Here is a 14,161-nt window from a genome sequence, read left to right on the forward strand (position 1 = left end):
AACACGCGCGCGCCTCCGCGGTCACCTGTGTGACGTTTCAACGTGTGCTCTCCCGCGCACACACGCGCTTGTACGGAGAACAACGAGAGCATGTGGCCCAAACATGAAACTGATACAGTACGTATTCCATTGTGTCCTGATGAAAGAACTGTAACTTTATTTTCTGTCATTCTCCTGCTGAAAACAAGACAGCTGTAAAAACCTTGAAATTCAGCATTCTTTTCAATGTTTTTTTTGAATCTTTATGTATCTTTCTTGTTTAAAAATGATGAGTGAATTGCGATGAGAAAACTAAAGCCTGCATCTTGACTGACGCAAGAAGCTCATGGACTGAATTTATGCGGAGGGATACCAGCGCGCACGTGCAGTGAACAAGCCAAGGAAGTAGTACCCGCGAGCGCGCGCTCTGCGACGTACGAGTCGTAGAGAGTGAGCACGAACGACCGAGCGAGAGTGGGTTGAACGACCTAGTCCCACATAAGCAGCACTTCGCCCTTTGCCTCCTCCTCCTCCTAAATACCGATTAGTTGTCTTATCATAAACACATCGGCTTCGCCAGGCTAGCTGGCCAGGAGCTAGCTAGAGGCTATCGGCGGCATGAAGCGCGCGTGAGACGGCAGCAACCAAACAAGGAAGCTGACGGACGGACGCTGGCACTGACGGCGAGCTATCGCGGCTATCTGGTTGGACGGCTAATCTTGTTGCTAATGTGCGAGGCACGAGCATGCGAGCTGATAGCCAGAGGTGGGTGACAATGACAACAACGGCCGTGCGCGCGCACGCGAGGTCTTTGAATTAAGAGAGCAACCAAAGCGATGCTAAGGGCTTAGCATGTTAGCCCATGTTCCCTGTTGACGGAGGGAGCTCGCGCGTGTGTGTGTGTGTGGCTCTTTCTGTGTGTGTTAATGGTTAGCATCCTTCAGGTGCTGCCTGCCTAAGGCTAAGGTGCTAGCTGAATGCTTTGTGATGCCCATTGATCACGTGACCCTGTGATGATTCGTAACTATCAGAATTTTGGTGTCATTGAATGGTGCTTATCGGCAATATATTAAAAATATATCTGAGTTTTAATTGTGAGCCACCCAACCACTAATCACTGCAGCAGCAACCTAGTAAAAGTGCTTTACAGAACACATAACATAGAATATATCATTAACAATAATCCGATCATAACAAACCAAAAGTCGATGAATTAATCAATGATTTCTGTAGTGCTTTGATTAAGAAGATTGTCTTTTGTCTGATGGATGGATCAAACCAGGAAGTCTGTCATCAATGTATTTTGGTGTATTTTCTGCACTTTCAATTTGAAATCATGTCACATTTGTGAAGAGAGACCTTCATGATTGGCTGACAAGTTTCAGTCAGTTTATAAAAGTCAAACTTCCTGAAGGTTTTTTTCGAGTCATTGTGTCCAAATGACTACGACATTGCAAACAGCGACAGATGATAAATTGATTTATTCTGTAGGAAATTGCAGCTAGATTGCGAGTGTGCTGACATGTTTGTCTTTGATGTCATTGCAGCAGCTGACTCGTTGTGGGATGTCGGGCAGTAAGGCGCTGGGCGGTGGGGCGAGGCGCAGGAGGACGCGGTGTCGCCGCTGCCAGGCGTGCACCCGCACCGAGTGCGGCGAGTGTCACTTCTGCAAGGACATGAAGAAGTTTGGGGGGCCCGGACGTATGAAGCAATCTTGCCTGCTCAGGCAGTGCACTGCGGTGAGACGCACACAAAACGCCACATGCTAACGAGAAGGTACCAAATGAGGCAATTTTTGTTGAGCGCAGTGTGGAAGACATGACAAGCCCAAGTGTTAAAAAAAAAACACGCGGCTGCTTAGCTTCTGGCTAGCTCGTTTGTGGTAAACGAAAATGCACCCCTTTTCTCCTTCTCTCCCCATTGGTCTCTCGTCCTCTACCTTCTTCAATCTTTCCCTCTCACTGCCTCTTTTTCACTTGCTCCCTCTCCCCGTCTTTCTTTCTTGTCTCTCTAGCTCACATTCGTCTTTACTTTTCTAAGACGGAACAATAATATGTGGCCTCATTGTTATTTTGATAGCGAGGGGATTCCCAGTATGATGGTGTCAGTTGTCTGTGTCCTTCGTTTTGTTAAAAGAACACAAACTGTGTCTTACACTTTGCTAAAAACAAAATTGTTGACATTGTTCCCAAATTTCAGAGCGAATAGAACTGTGTCAGCCTTGTCAGATTCATTTTTTTGTTGTTGTTGTTGTTGTTGAAAGATTACAATTACCTCTATGCCATTTTACAGTAGCTCATCTATGGCGTTTATCATTTCTTAGCACTAATTTAGTGGGACTTTATTGTATTTTTTTTCTGATAAAAGTCCAACATCGGGCGTGCTCAGTTCATTCTTAACTCATTCACTGCCGGGTGAAAAAAATGTGTCCACTCCAGTGCCAGGGTTTTTGTCATTGTCACTCGAATTCCAGGGCCCGCAAATTATTGAGTTTTAGGACCTTTATTCATCCCACAATGGGGAAATTTGCAGGACTACCGTATTTTCTGCACTATAAGGCGCACTGCATTATAAGGTGCACCTTCAACGAATGACATATTTTACAACTTTTTCCATATATAAGGCGCACCGCTTTAAAAGGCGCTACAGTAGAGGCTGGGGTTACGTTATGCAGCCGGTGCTAGATGCTGCTTAGACGTCGCTGCGCTAAAGGGAATGTCAACAAAACAGTCAGATAGGTCAGTCAAACTTTATTAATAGATTTCAAATCAGCTTTTTGACAACTCCATTCATTCCCAAAATGAATAAACAACTGTGTTATGTCGGAGGAACGAGAGGAGACGACTTGTCCGTGAATGGTCTTTATTTACAACTGCGTCATTCTCAACTTGTTGAACTGTAAACACACAAAGGAAACACGTAAAGATCAGTTCAATACTCATCTACGAATCCCTGGAATTCTCCTTCCGCAAAAACAATACGCGAACTAATCTGGGAATGGCGTCATATTTTCGATTATCGAATACATTTGTGAATGGCAGTGAATGAGTTAAAGAGCTGCAATATTGTCACTTATTTGTGAACTTTGCGTGCAGCCTGTACTGCCCCACACGGCGGTGTGCCTGGCGTGCGGCGAGGCGGGCAAGGAGGACACCGTCGAGGGCGAAGAAGACAAGTTCAGCCTGAGCCTGATGGAATGTACCATTTGCAACGAAATCATACACCCGCGCTGCCTCAAGGTGGGTTCCACCCTCGCTTGTTGTTACGCCCACGAGAATCCTGCCTGACGTGCATTTGTGTGCTTCGTGGCAGATGGGCAAGGCGGAGGGCATCATCAACGACGAGATTCCCAACTGCTGGGAGTGTCCCAAGTGCCACAAGGAGGGGAAAACCAGCAAGGTTAGTGACTGGTGTCATTTTTATCTTGTGACCAGGCGAGTGCGCGGATGTTTTTGCGGTGTCAAAAAATTCTGAAGCGAACAATGGACATTTGGCTCCGAGCACGTCCAACATTGGGTCGGAATGGTTTCAAGACTCAAAACTGACATTTCAATACATAACTTGAAGCCTTCCGAATGGTTGGAAGTACGTTTCTTTGTGGGTTCTTGACATATTAATATTTTCATTTGACTGCGCGTAATTGTTCTGCCTGATGCAACGCAGCGCAATCAGGCACAGCTCCAGCATTTCTTTTTCTTCTCCTGATTGAGAAGAGAATTCATTAATACATGTTAAAATATCAATTGCTGAAGGGTCTCAACAAAGCTAAGATACATTGTTAGTTGCAAAATCATTCATTCGGCACAGCCGATGATGTCACACAAATCCATGTAGTCATCTGCTGGAGTATTCGGAAATCCCCCCCGTCACCTGGGTTTTATGTGCGACCACAGGAGCAGGCTGACATTTTGGCTAAGAGACGTCTGGACAACGGTGAGCTGGGCCGCTGGAAGCTGATGGACGAGCCGCCACCCAAGAAGGAGGCGCCCAGGCCGGAAAGCGGGCACAAGAGGAGGAAGGAGATGTTGCCCTTGGATGGTGGACCCAAGAAAAAGGTCAGACAGTGACTTGATAAATGTTGAGGGAAAAAAAGCATTCATGGACACACACACTGTGTTGCTCTCTGGCAAAGTCCTGACACTCACTCACCAATCAAACAAGGTTAAAGGAGAACCGACGCCTCCGGACAAGTTGTGTCCATAATTTGTAAAATCACTTCAAAAGACTTCTACTGAGCGTATTTTACAAAAATTCCACAGCATATAGCTATATTTTACGTTTTAAGACTCGCACTGAATATTCAGAAAGTCTTTTTTTCGAGTTGATGACGATGCCTGACGTGACGTCCCGTCTGGAACACCCCTGACTGAGAAAGCGACACACAATGCATTTTGGGTACTTTGTTTGGCCTGAAAACGTCGTGTTGATCCATGTTGATGGCGAAATTGGAAGGAAAAAACATGAATAACGCGATGGTGAATCATTGTGTGTTGCACCAAGACTACTATTTGATACTAGTTGACACAAATACCCAGCAGACAAATCAGCCCATTTCCAACGGAGCTTGGGCGCCATCTTGAGCATTTTCTGGGACGCTACATTGGAGTCCTGACGGCTGGAATTGAGACAGGAGGACTGCTTTAATCGATTGCAAACATTTATGCTTTCCTTTTCAGAACTATTTAAATCATATTCATAACTGGATGAGTAACAATCTGAAGCCATTGGTTTGATTCTCGAGCAGGGCAAGACCTCCTGGCGTGACGTCACGAACAAGGGGGCGGGACCTTCTGAAACTCAGCATCTCTTGAAGTAGTTTTCGGACACTTTTATTGGTGTTTTGCATTTGACTAAAAATATCAGCTAGGAAACAAGAAATGGTGTCGGTTGTCTTTTAAGGGTCACTGTTGTGAAGAACTCAGAGATCTTGAAACGTCCCGTCGTTTGCTTTGCTCCTCGCGATAAACGTGTTCTTTCTTTTAGATGAAGGCCGCGCACGAAAAACGTCTCAAAAAGGTGCACTTGCCGTTTTCTTCTAGAGTCGTTCTTTTGAGTTGCTTCTGATGCGTGCTCCTGCGTCCCGCTTTTAGAAGCCCAAACAAGAAGGAGCTGAGTCCAACGGACCCGCGTCCTCGGCGGGGGGGCCGTCTCTTGGCTCCACTTCCTTTGTGACGGCGACGGGCGACGGAGTGGGAGGCGGGGCATCCAGCACAGATCAGCGCTCGCATCACCGGGAAAAACTGGAACGCTTCAAGAGGATGTGCCTGCTGGAGCGCCGCCCCGACTCTTCGTCGTCGTCGTCCTCCTCCAGCTCAGAGTCGGACTCCGAATCGGACTCGGACAACTCGCTGCGCAGGGTAGGAGCCTCCCCGCCCTCCTCACCGCCTCCCGTTACTCATGGCAACAGCGGTTCAGGACGGACGGAACGGAGCCGCAGCGAACGGGACCGGCGCCTGGCGGAATTGGGTTTCAGTGCCAGCGACGAGTCGGACGACGAGGACGAAGAGCGGGAGGAAGACGAGCGGGTGGGAGACAAAGTGCGGCGGAGAGGTGACGGAGACGCGCTCGGGGGAGGAGAAGCTTCCGCGCCGCGTGGGAGAAAAGTCGCCCCAATAGACGGAGACGAGGCCGTGCCTCCGCCTTCGGATAGAGTTGGGAAAAACTCGTCCCTCCCGCCGCCCTCGCCGCTCTCGTCCAATCAGATGTCCCTTTCCTCACAACACAGCAACGGACGCGCGCGCGGCGAAAAGGAGAACGCTAGCGGCCTGCTGACCAATCACAGACATGTCGGGGGGGTGGGGGGCGGGACCAAAGGCATCAAGAGTCGTCAGAGGAACTCTGTGCCCACTTCCAACGGGGGGCGAGGAGGAGGAGGGGGCGGCGGCGGCCCGCTGGTGTCGGCCACGGCGGCTTCGCCCTGCTCGGGGGCGGCGGGGCGTTCGCACGTGATGAAGCGAAGCCCTCCCGCCGTCCCGTCGCCGCCGCGTCCCGTCCAGATGGAGCGCCACCTGGTGAGGCCGCCGCCCGCCTGCCCCGAGCCCAGCTGTCTCCCTCTGGACTCGGGCCGCGCCCACGTCATGATGCGTGACGCCTGGCTGGGGGTCTTCACCTTCCTCACCCAGCGTGAGCTGTGCTTGTGCATGCGCGTGTGTCGCACGTGGAGCCGCTGGTCAGTACATCCGTCCGTCCGTCCGTCCATATTCCACGCAAGTGATTCCCAAGCTCATCAGGTGTCTGACGTTGGCCGTTTTTGGGGGTGACGTTGCAAGAAAAGCAATTACAGACGCTCCCCAGTTTACAAACATTTGAGTTGCGACTAATTGTACACACACAAATATTTTTGCGGGTACGGTATGTCATAAAATGTTCGACAGAGATGCTGTAAATTAGATTTTGTATTGCACGCCTTTTTCCGTCCGAGCTTGCTTGCGATTGGCTTGGTTCTACTGTGCTTCACACACATGCACGCACACAGACACATTGGAGGTTTTCAAGGGCTGGATGTTTACGCGACAGACACCAAGGCTGACCAATCAGCTGAAGTGTTGCTCATGATTAAGCTTCCAATCCGCCAAGGTCGCTTACGATTGGCTGTGTAGAGTATGTGGGCAGGGAGGAAATCCCTCTTCCCAGTTGAGGCTCCAGGAGGACACAATGGCAAAAGGCAAATACTGCCCCCTTGTCGGAAAAAAAAAATTTTTTTAGGGGTCTGGCCAGTGTTTAATCGGCACCCAAGCAACAAAAACAACAAAACCCAAACAAATTCAGGACTGGGGCTCTATGTCATATTGTCAATTCCCAAATAAATTCTTAAATGGCAATGAATGAGTTAATGAATAACTAATTTTCAAATCTGAAGTAAAAAATAATGACTGTTATTGTGGGTTACATACGACAATTTTCAAATGTGACCTAATGCATTGGACGACACGTTGAGCAACGAACGCCAGGAGAAAACTTATCATCACATTGATTTTCCATTGCAAAAAGTGGATACACGTTTTCATAAATGTCCCTCAATCGTGGTTGTGACTACACGTCACTGCCAGAAAGCAACACAAACGCTTTGTTTGAAGTTAAGCGCGATGACATCCAATTAAATTATTCCTTTCGCCCGCTGCTTGGGAATCACTTTAGTGTCTGTGTAACCCCCGACGGTCACAATTAACGCTTACCTTGTGTGGTTGCCGTGGCGATGCAGGTGTTGTGATAAGCGTCTGTGGAGTCGGATCGACTTGAGTCGACAGCGCTCCATCACGCCACCCATGCTCAGCGGGATCATTCGCAGGCAACCCGTCTCGCTCAACCTCGGACACACCAACATTTCCAAGAAGCAGCTCGTCTGGCTCATCAGCCGCCTGCCAGGTCCATCATTTTGGCTCATATATGCACTTCCTGTCACGTTCACGGGCTGCGTCCTCTTGCAAGCCATATTTTCAGCTCCTATAATTGTATTTTATTTATTGCATTCTATTTGTGATTGTATTTTATTTATTATAGTACCTATGCTTGTCTGTGACTGTAAAGTGTTCTTGAGAGCTTTGAAAGGTGCTTAAAATGTAATGTATTATTATTATTATTATTATTATTATTATTATGCGGCCGCAAATGGTCTAGTCGAGGTCTCTTCTCAACAACCTGTCCAAACTTTGGATTTTATGTGCACTAAATACCCAAATGCGTGTTCGTAGTATGTGACATACATGTGTATGTGTTCCAGGCCTGGCGGAGTTGACAGTGGCGGGCGTAGCGTGGCCGGCGGTGTCGGCGTTGTGTCAGGGAGTGCGGTCGTGTTTGCGCATGTTGGATTTGAGCTGCGTTGACGACTTGAAGGACGCTCACCTGAGGGAGCTGTTGGCCCCGCCCCCTGACAGCAGGACAGGTGAGCAGGCTATCCGTTTCACCTACCATCCCCATTTGGCCGTATAGTCTATTAGGGGTTCTGGCGTGCCTTGTCGAGTTTAAGGCAGCATTTTTCCTGGATTCAAATTTGACTTATTGATATCGGTCAACACGACGTTAATGTCCAGCTTTGCCCATTGAGCGATTGATGTCCCTTTGTGGCAGTGACATATTTTAACTGCAATTGCAGTGTTACACCACTACGGAGGCCCTGTAGCAACAGCGGTGAACTGAAAATACCTGTATAAACTCTTGAAGAAGAAAACAGATAGAATCATGTTTTTCTCCTCACTTGCCGGTGCTATCGGCATCCTGATTTTTTTCTGACGGGTGGATTAAATCAGTAATTATTGTCAATTTTTATTTGCATTCAAGCATGTCATGTTTAACTCATTCACTGCCATTCCCAAACTTATTCGGAAATTGAAAATATGACGTGGAACACCATTCCCATATTTGTTCGGGTTTTATTTTTTTCTACGAGGGTGCCGATAAAGCATTGCATTTGACTGAAAATATCAGCCTGCGTGTTTTGGGTATTTTAGATGCTCTAAAACGTTTTTCTGGGGTCAGTTAGGAAACAAAAAAAATGGTGTCGGTTGTCCTTTAAATATCCCAACATCTCACAACAACAAGGGGATAATTTTGGTAGTCCTTTTTTGATTGACTGTCCAGGGCGTGGCGGCAATGGCGGCGCAGAGCCGAGAGCGGGCCGTTTTCACAACGTGACGGAGCTGCGGCTGTCCGGGCTGGACCTGACGGACGCCGCATCCCGCCTGCTGGTGCGCTTTGTGCCGCGTCTCGCCAAACTGGATCTCAGCCACTGCTCCAACGTATCGGATCACAGCGTGGCCACGCTGGCTGCACCCACCTCGCCGCTCAGACATACCCTTACGCACCTCAACCTGGCAGGTAAGCTCTCCTCATGGCTCGGCATCTTCTGTGTCCACATTTTGTGGCCAACCAAAGTGTCCTAATGGCGTAAATTTCAGACAATCAACATCACTTCATCTGTCAAAATCCCAATTCCGATTAAATGGAGTCATTTTGGGGGGAAAAATAAAAACAGAATATGGCTGAACATGATTTTCACTTCATGCTTTAATTTCGGATTAACATGGTGTCCCAACTTCATTGGAATTGGTTAATTTTCCTATGATGTCCTTTTTGAAGAAAAGCATGGAAATTATGTCCTTTTTTTGTCGAGTCTGTTATTGGTTGAGAAAAATAATGGACGGTTACTTGCATCCCTACATCATCTAACCATAGCGTATGTGTTTGTCAACATGTGGCAGGTTGTGCGAAGGTGACTGAGCAGAGCGTCCCGCTGTTGCGCCGTTGTCCGTCTCTTCAGACGGTGGACCTTCGCTCGTGTTCGTTGCTTCCCACCGAAGCGGGACAACTACTCTCTTTCCCGGCACAGCCGTCCTCGTCCACTTCCTCCGTCACCAACGCAACGCTCGCTGCTTCCACTTCCTGTCCACCTGAGGACGGGACGCTGCTAAAGAACAGCTAAACGCTAAGTGCTCCGTGGCATCATAGGACATTTGAGAACACTACAGGTGAGGCGGAGGAGAAATGCGTTGGCATACCTCTTGAGCGTGTATATATTTGTTCTCTGTACAAACGTGTGTGTGTCTGCGGGAGTGTGTGTGAATGTGCGTTTGTGTGCGTGTGTGTCTGTCTCTCAGTCTATCTCTGTAGTTTCATGTAAATGAGCCCGCACACCTCAAAAGACCACCACTTTCACGACCACCTGACCCAAAGCCGTAGAAATCAACTCACGCCAAGGCGCCATTTTGTCCCCTTGTCACAACATCGCAAGCACTGCAACTGATTAGATTCCAAAATGGAGCATACAGACTAGATCTTCTCGCAAGAAAGCTCATGATATAAATCTGACTGTAGCGTCACAGCCACAAAATGAGCGAGAAGGAAGATACTCCCAACACTGACAGTTTATTTCTTTTCTTTTTTCTTTTGCTCTTATTAGTTACCAAAGCAAGCACCCGTGATTTCAAGACATCATTGTTTTGATGAACATAGTGTCAGGTTCATCTTGCACCATGTCAGGGACGATTCGAACAGCCTATAGCTCAGACTAACAAGTCTTTGGACACAATACACCGACAATTCCACTTAAAAAGGTCAAACTGGGCCCTGGCGCTAATGCAAGGTAATGCCAGGTATAGAGACAACATGGCGCTCATAAACCATGTGACACGGGATGAAACCATTGCCAAGCAATGTGCTGACTTGAAAGAAAATCATCGCTTTGGTTTCTACGACTTTGTCGTCCCCCCCCACCCCCGTTTACCTGCGTGTCAGCACAACGGCAGGAAGTCTTCCCTCTTGTCAAGACGTTCTTTGCTAGGCTACGCTGAGTCATGACGGCACCAAACTAGGCTAAGTCGTAAGGATGTGGATGTTAAGATAGTCTTTGCTGTCCTTCCTGTTCAGGTTTAAAGGGGAACAAAACCAAAGATGTCCATTTTTTTAAATCATGCATATTCTTACACAAGTGCCCAACCTTGTTTGAACAAACATCTACTTTTTAACCAAACAACCTCCCGCATCGACCCGTGCAAAGTCACGCATGCACACACACACAAAGGCTATTCCTATCTTAACTGATTTTCCTTAACTCATTCGCTGCCATTCACAAATGTATTCGGGAATTGAAAATATGACGTCGAGCGCCATTTCCAAATTTGTTTGGGTTTTGTTTTTCTTGTTTGGGTGCTGATATAGCGCTGGTCATGGCCTCTGGCAATGTTTTTGCCTTCCACAAGGGGCAGCATTTCCCCTTTTTTTCCCAGGTTTGCACTTTCAGCTTCAGTTAAAGCGCTCTATAAACCAATATCTATATATTGCATTGTATTTTGGACAGCTGCCCTAAATTCAAGCTCATATAACTCCAAACCCATATAATTTAGTAATTAACTTTTTTTCTGATGTAAGAGTCTAAGGTTTCTTATGCTGCATTGAATTTTTATGTAGTCCTAAAACTCAATATTTCTGTGGGTCCTGGAATTCAAGTAACAATGACAAAAACTCTGACACTGGAGTGAACATATTTTCGCACATCTGGCGGTGAATGAGTTAAATATACAAAATATTTTCTTAATATTAGTATTTACTCAGGTTTATTCAGCAAGCCTCCTCTCTTTTAATACAGTTTCATAAACCAACATCAATGTGCACTCTTCAAATGTGAACAGAGCACACTCAATCAAATTAGTAATGTGACATGCAGCCACCACCTTTGTAGAATGAGCACTTCAAACACCACTAAAATACTCCTCTTCTCACCAATTATTGTTCCATTTGCACTATTTTACTTGTAAAATGTCAAAACATTTTGATGCATCTATGTGAAGAACATTTTGCATGCAAATGTATGTATTCTTGGGTTTAGTTCCCCTTTAAGGAAATGTCCACTTTTGGTGATGATCTGGTTCATGCGAGCACAAAATATGCGGCGCTGGCTTGTGCGTTTAGCAACAGTAATTGAAGAAGACAAAAACATATGTGGTAAACAAACAGTTTTAGAGGTGAATGTTCCTGTTAAGCTAGGCTAACTAGTCCCTGTTCCACTTGGCATATGGTATGTGCACACATGGCCTCCAGTGTTCACAGTTGCATGTTTGTCACTCCAAAGCACTCTGCGATCTCGGCAACCATGTGGTTTTCTGAAAAGACCTCTTGGTTTCGTCGATTCGCCGTTCCATGCTAACTTTGTCTTGTATGTCGTCAACTTGATTAGCAGCGAGCTAACAGCGCTGGCAACAGATCGCCTGACACTTGCTGTGATGCAATCTGTTAGCGAAAATCATTCTGGGATGATTTTCCGAGCTCATTCGCATATTACCAGACCGGGCTCCTTTGCTAGCATTTGGTGGCACGCTGATGGTTGATCAAAAGTCAAAAGGCTTGCCGGATGAAAAGAACTAAAGCTGACCAAATGTTGAAATAAGCTTCTTTTATCAATTGTTTACACAAGTCTTTGACTGTTGGTCGGACAAAACTGTGACATATTGTGGCCGTTATGCAGCGGCTAGTCAAATCGCTCCTTATTTTACTTGCTGGCAGTGCTGGCAGGGTGCCAGCTTGTCGGATGATTTCAAGGTTTGCTTCCTGTTCATTCATTGTGTCATCAAGTTGATAACTCAACTATATAGTTCACTATATGAAAATAGCTATATACATAAACATATATAGATAAATATATATAAAATTAAGGACTTATTGTTTCAGCACTAGAGTCAACTATTTAGTCCTCAATATAAAAATTTTAATACAGTGAATTCTGGATTTGTTCATTAGCAACTGTCTTAAAGGACAACCGACGTCTCCGGACAAGTTGTATCCATAATTTGTAAAATGGCTTCAAATGACTTCTACTGAGCGTATTTTACAAAGATTCCGCCGCATATAACTATATTTTACGTTTTAAGACTCGCACTGAATATTCCGGAAGTCTTGTTTTCGAGTTGGTGACGAGTCTGTACGTGATGTCACTGAAGGAACGCCCCTGACCGGAAAAGACACATTGTAGCAGTCCTTCCATCACGTCAATGCATTTTGCTGTGCTTGTTTGGTCTGAAAACGTTGTGTTGCACCAAAAAGAGCCAGAAGGGGGCGACCAAGCCCCATATAAGGAATTTATCAGCCTGTGGAAACGGGCTGATTAATTCCTCACAGGGACCTTGGTCGCCATTTTCTGCCTCTTTTCTGGGACGCTACATTGCAGTCCAGATGCCTCAAACTGACACGGAAGGACTTCTTTAATCAATTGCAAACATGTATGCTTTCCTCTTCAGAACTATTTGAATCATATTCATAACTGGATGTGTAACAAGAAAGCATATTCCCCGAATCTGAAGCCATTGTTTTGATTCTCCAGCAATGCAAGTCGTCTTGGTGTGACGTCACGAACTGGGGGCGGGACTTTCTGAAAATGCCCAATTCACAGCTCAATTTTTTGCAGATTTTGGACACTTTAAGTCATTTTTATTGGTGTTTTGCATTTGAATAAAAATATCATACTGCGTGTTTTGGGTATTTTAGATGCTGTAAAACGTTTTTCTGATGTCAATTAAGAAACAAAAAAGTGACGTTGGTTGTCCTTTAAGTCCACTGTCTAAAAATCCCCACGGTCACGCGCTAGCAGGATGCTAGCAGGGTTGGCTTCCCGTTAGCCATGTCGTGCCAATAAGTTTGCTGGTCAACTCACATGTTTGTGTGTGGGGGCGTTTTTTTAAGTTGATGGTTTTTTTTTTTTTTTTTTTTTTCCAGTCTTGTGCAGGTCAGCCTCCAAGTTGCCTGGCAACAAGTGGGGAGGATGAAATCTGGTTGGACGAGGGTCCTCCTAGCTCTTAACTATTTAGCTGTACACACGCTGAATCAACGTATTTGTATTTCTGGGTATTTTTCGAATGCACTGGATCATCAGGACCTTCATCCATAATTTGCCAAAATGTGTTTTTCTTGTAAAAATTGGCATTTTGTTTGATTTTATCATTTTGTTGTTCTTACACTTTGTCCAAAATTCTTCCGTTGAGTTGATGGGAAGATGAGGCACATTGGATGAAAAAGCAAAAGAGCAACTCAAGGCAGCTATGACGAATGAGTGACTACTGTAAAACAAATAAAGAACCAATGAGTTGTTTTTCTCAATTCATTTTTTTTCATCAGATGTCTCTGCTCTTCAGGGGCGCAGAATGTGTCAATCTGACATCCTGTCCGTTGTAAGGTCGACATTAATCACGTCATCGCCACTAACATGCTCCGCGTGTTTACGCTCATAATAAAGTGCCGAATAAGCACATATGCAACGAATAAAAAAACGACATACTACATGGTGGGAATTGGACACAAACTTAAATGTCCCTGTGTGGTCAATTTCCTATTTTCCTGGACACAGGACTGAATGTTTACATGAAAACAAGGCAAAACTTGTGAACGAATTCGGCGCTATTGTGCGACACTACGAAGGACATTACTTAATTTATATTTGAATATAGCTTGGAAAAGCGTAAAACAGACTGCGTGAGAATCAGCGACGTCAACTCGCTCGTCAGAAGTTAACGTGTGACGATGACGAGATCTTCAAAGTCAAGTCACTTGTGTCATGAGCCGATAATGTCACCGCGAATTTTCCCTCAGCCTGTCAACCAAAATGCAACGTCAAACCACGTCATTTTTAAAACTAACAAGTCAACGAAAACGCTACAGTAATCTTCACGTGCATGCGCTTTCGCCTACAACACACGTGTTC

The 14,161-nt window shown here is 45.9% G+C and overlaps 1 protein-coding gene across 2 annotated transcripts; it reads left to right on the forward strand.

The window, feature by feature from the left end:
• The first annotated feature begins 370 nt into the window (after positions 1-370).
• Positions 371-13,631, forward strand: fbxl19 (F-box and leucine rich repeat protein 19). Of its 2 annotated transcripts, XM_089019606.1 has the most exons (12): positions 371-744; positions 1,527-1,718; positions 3,075-3,218; positions 3,292-3,378; positions 3,873-4,034; positions 4,963-4,995; positions 5,070-6,148; positions 7,181-7,344; positions 7,700-7,861; positions 8,557-8,793; positions 9,177-9,443; positions 13,180-13,573. In XM_089019606.1, the coding sequence occupies exons 2-11, from the start codon at positions 1,545-1,547 to the stop codon at positions 9,395-9,397; spliced, it is 2,463 nt and encodes an 820-aa protein (XP_088875732.1). In that variant the 5' UTR covers positions 371-744; positions 1,527-1,544; the 3' UTR covers positions 9,398-9,443; positions 13,180-13,573. The 2 variants fall into 2 exon arrangements, with proteins under 2 accessions (XP_088875732.1, XP_088875731.1); XM_089019605.1 differs by having other exon boundaries at positions 9,177-13,631.
• Positions 13,632-14,161: the final 530 nt, after the last annotated feature.

The sequence above is a fragment of the Hippocampus bargibanti genome, linkage group LG17 (assembly GCF_051943395.1).
Source record: "Hippocampus bargibanti isolate YZ-2025 linkage group LG17, ASM5194339v1, whole genome shotgun sequence".
NCBI lineage: Eukaryota > Metazoa > Chordata > Actinopteri > Syngnathiformes > Syngnathidae > Hippocampus > Hippocampus bargibanti.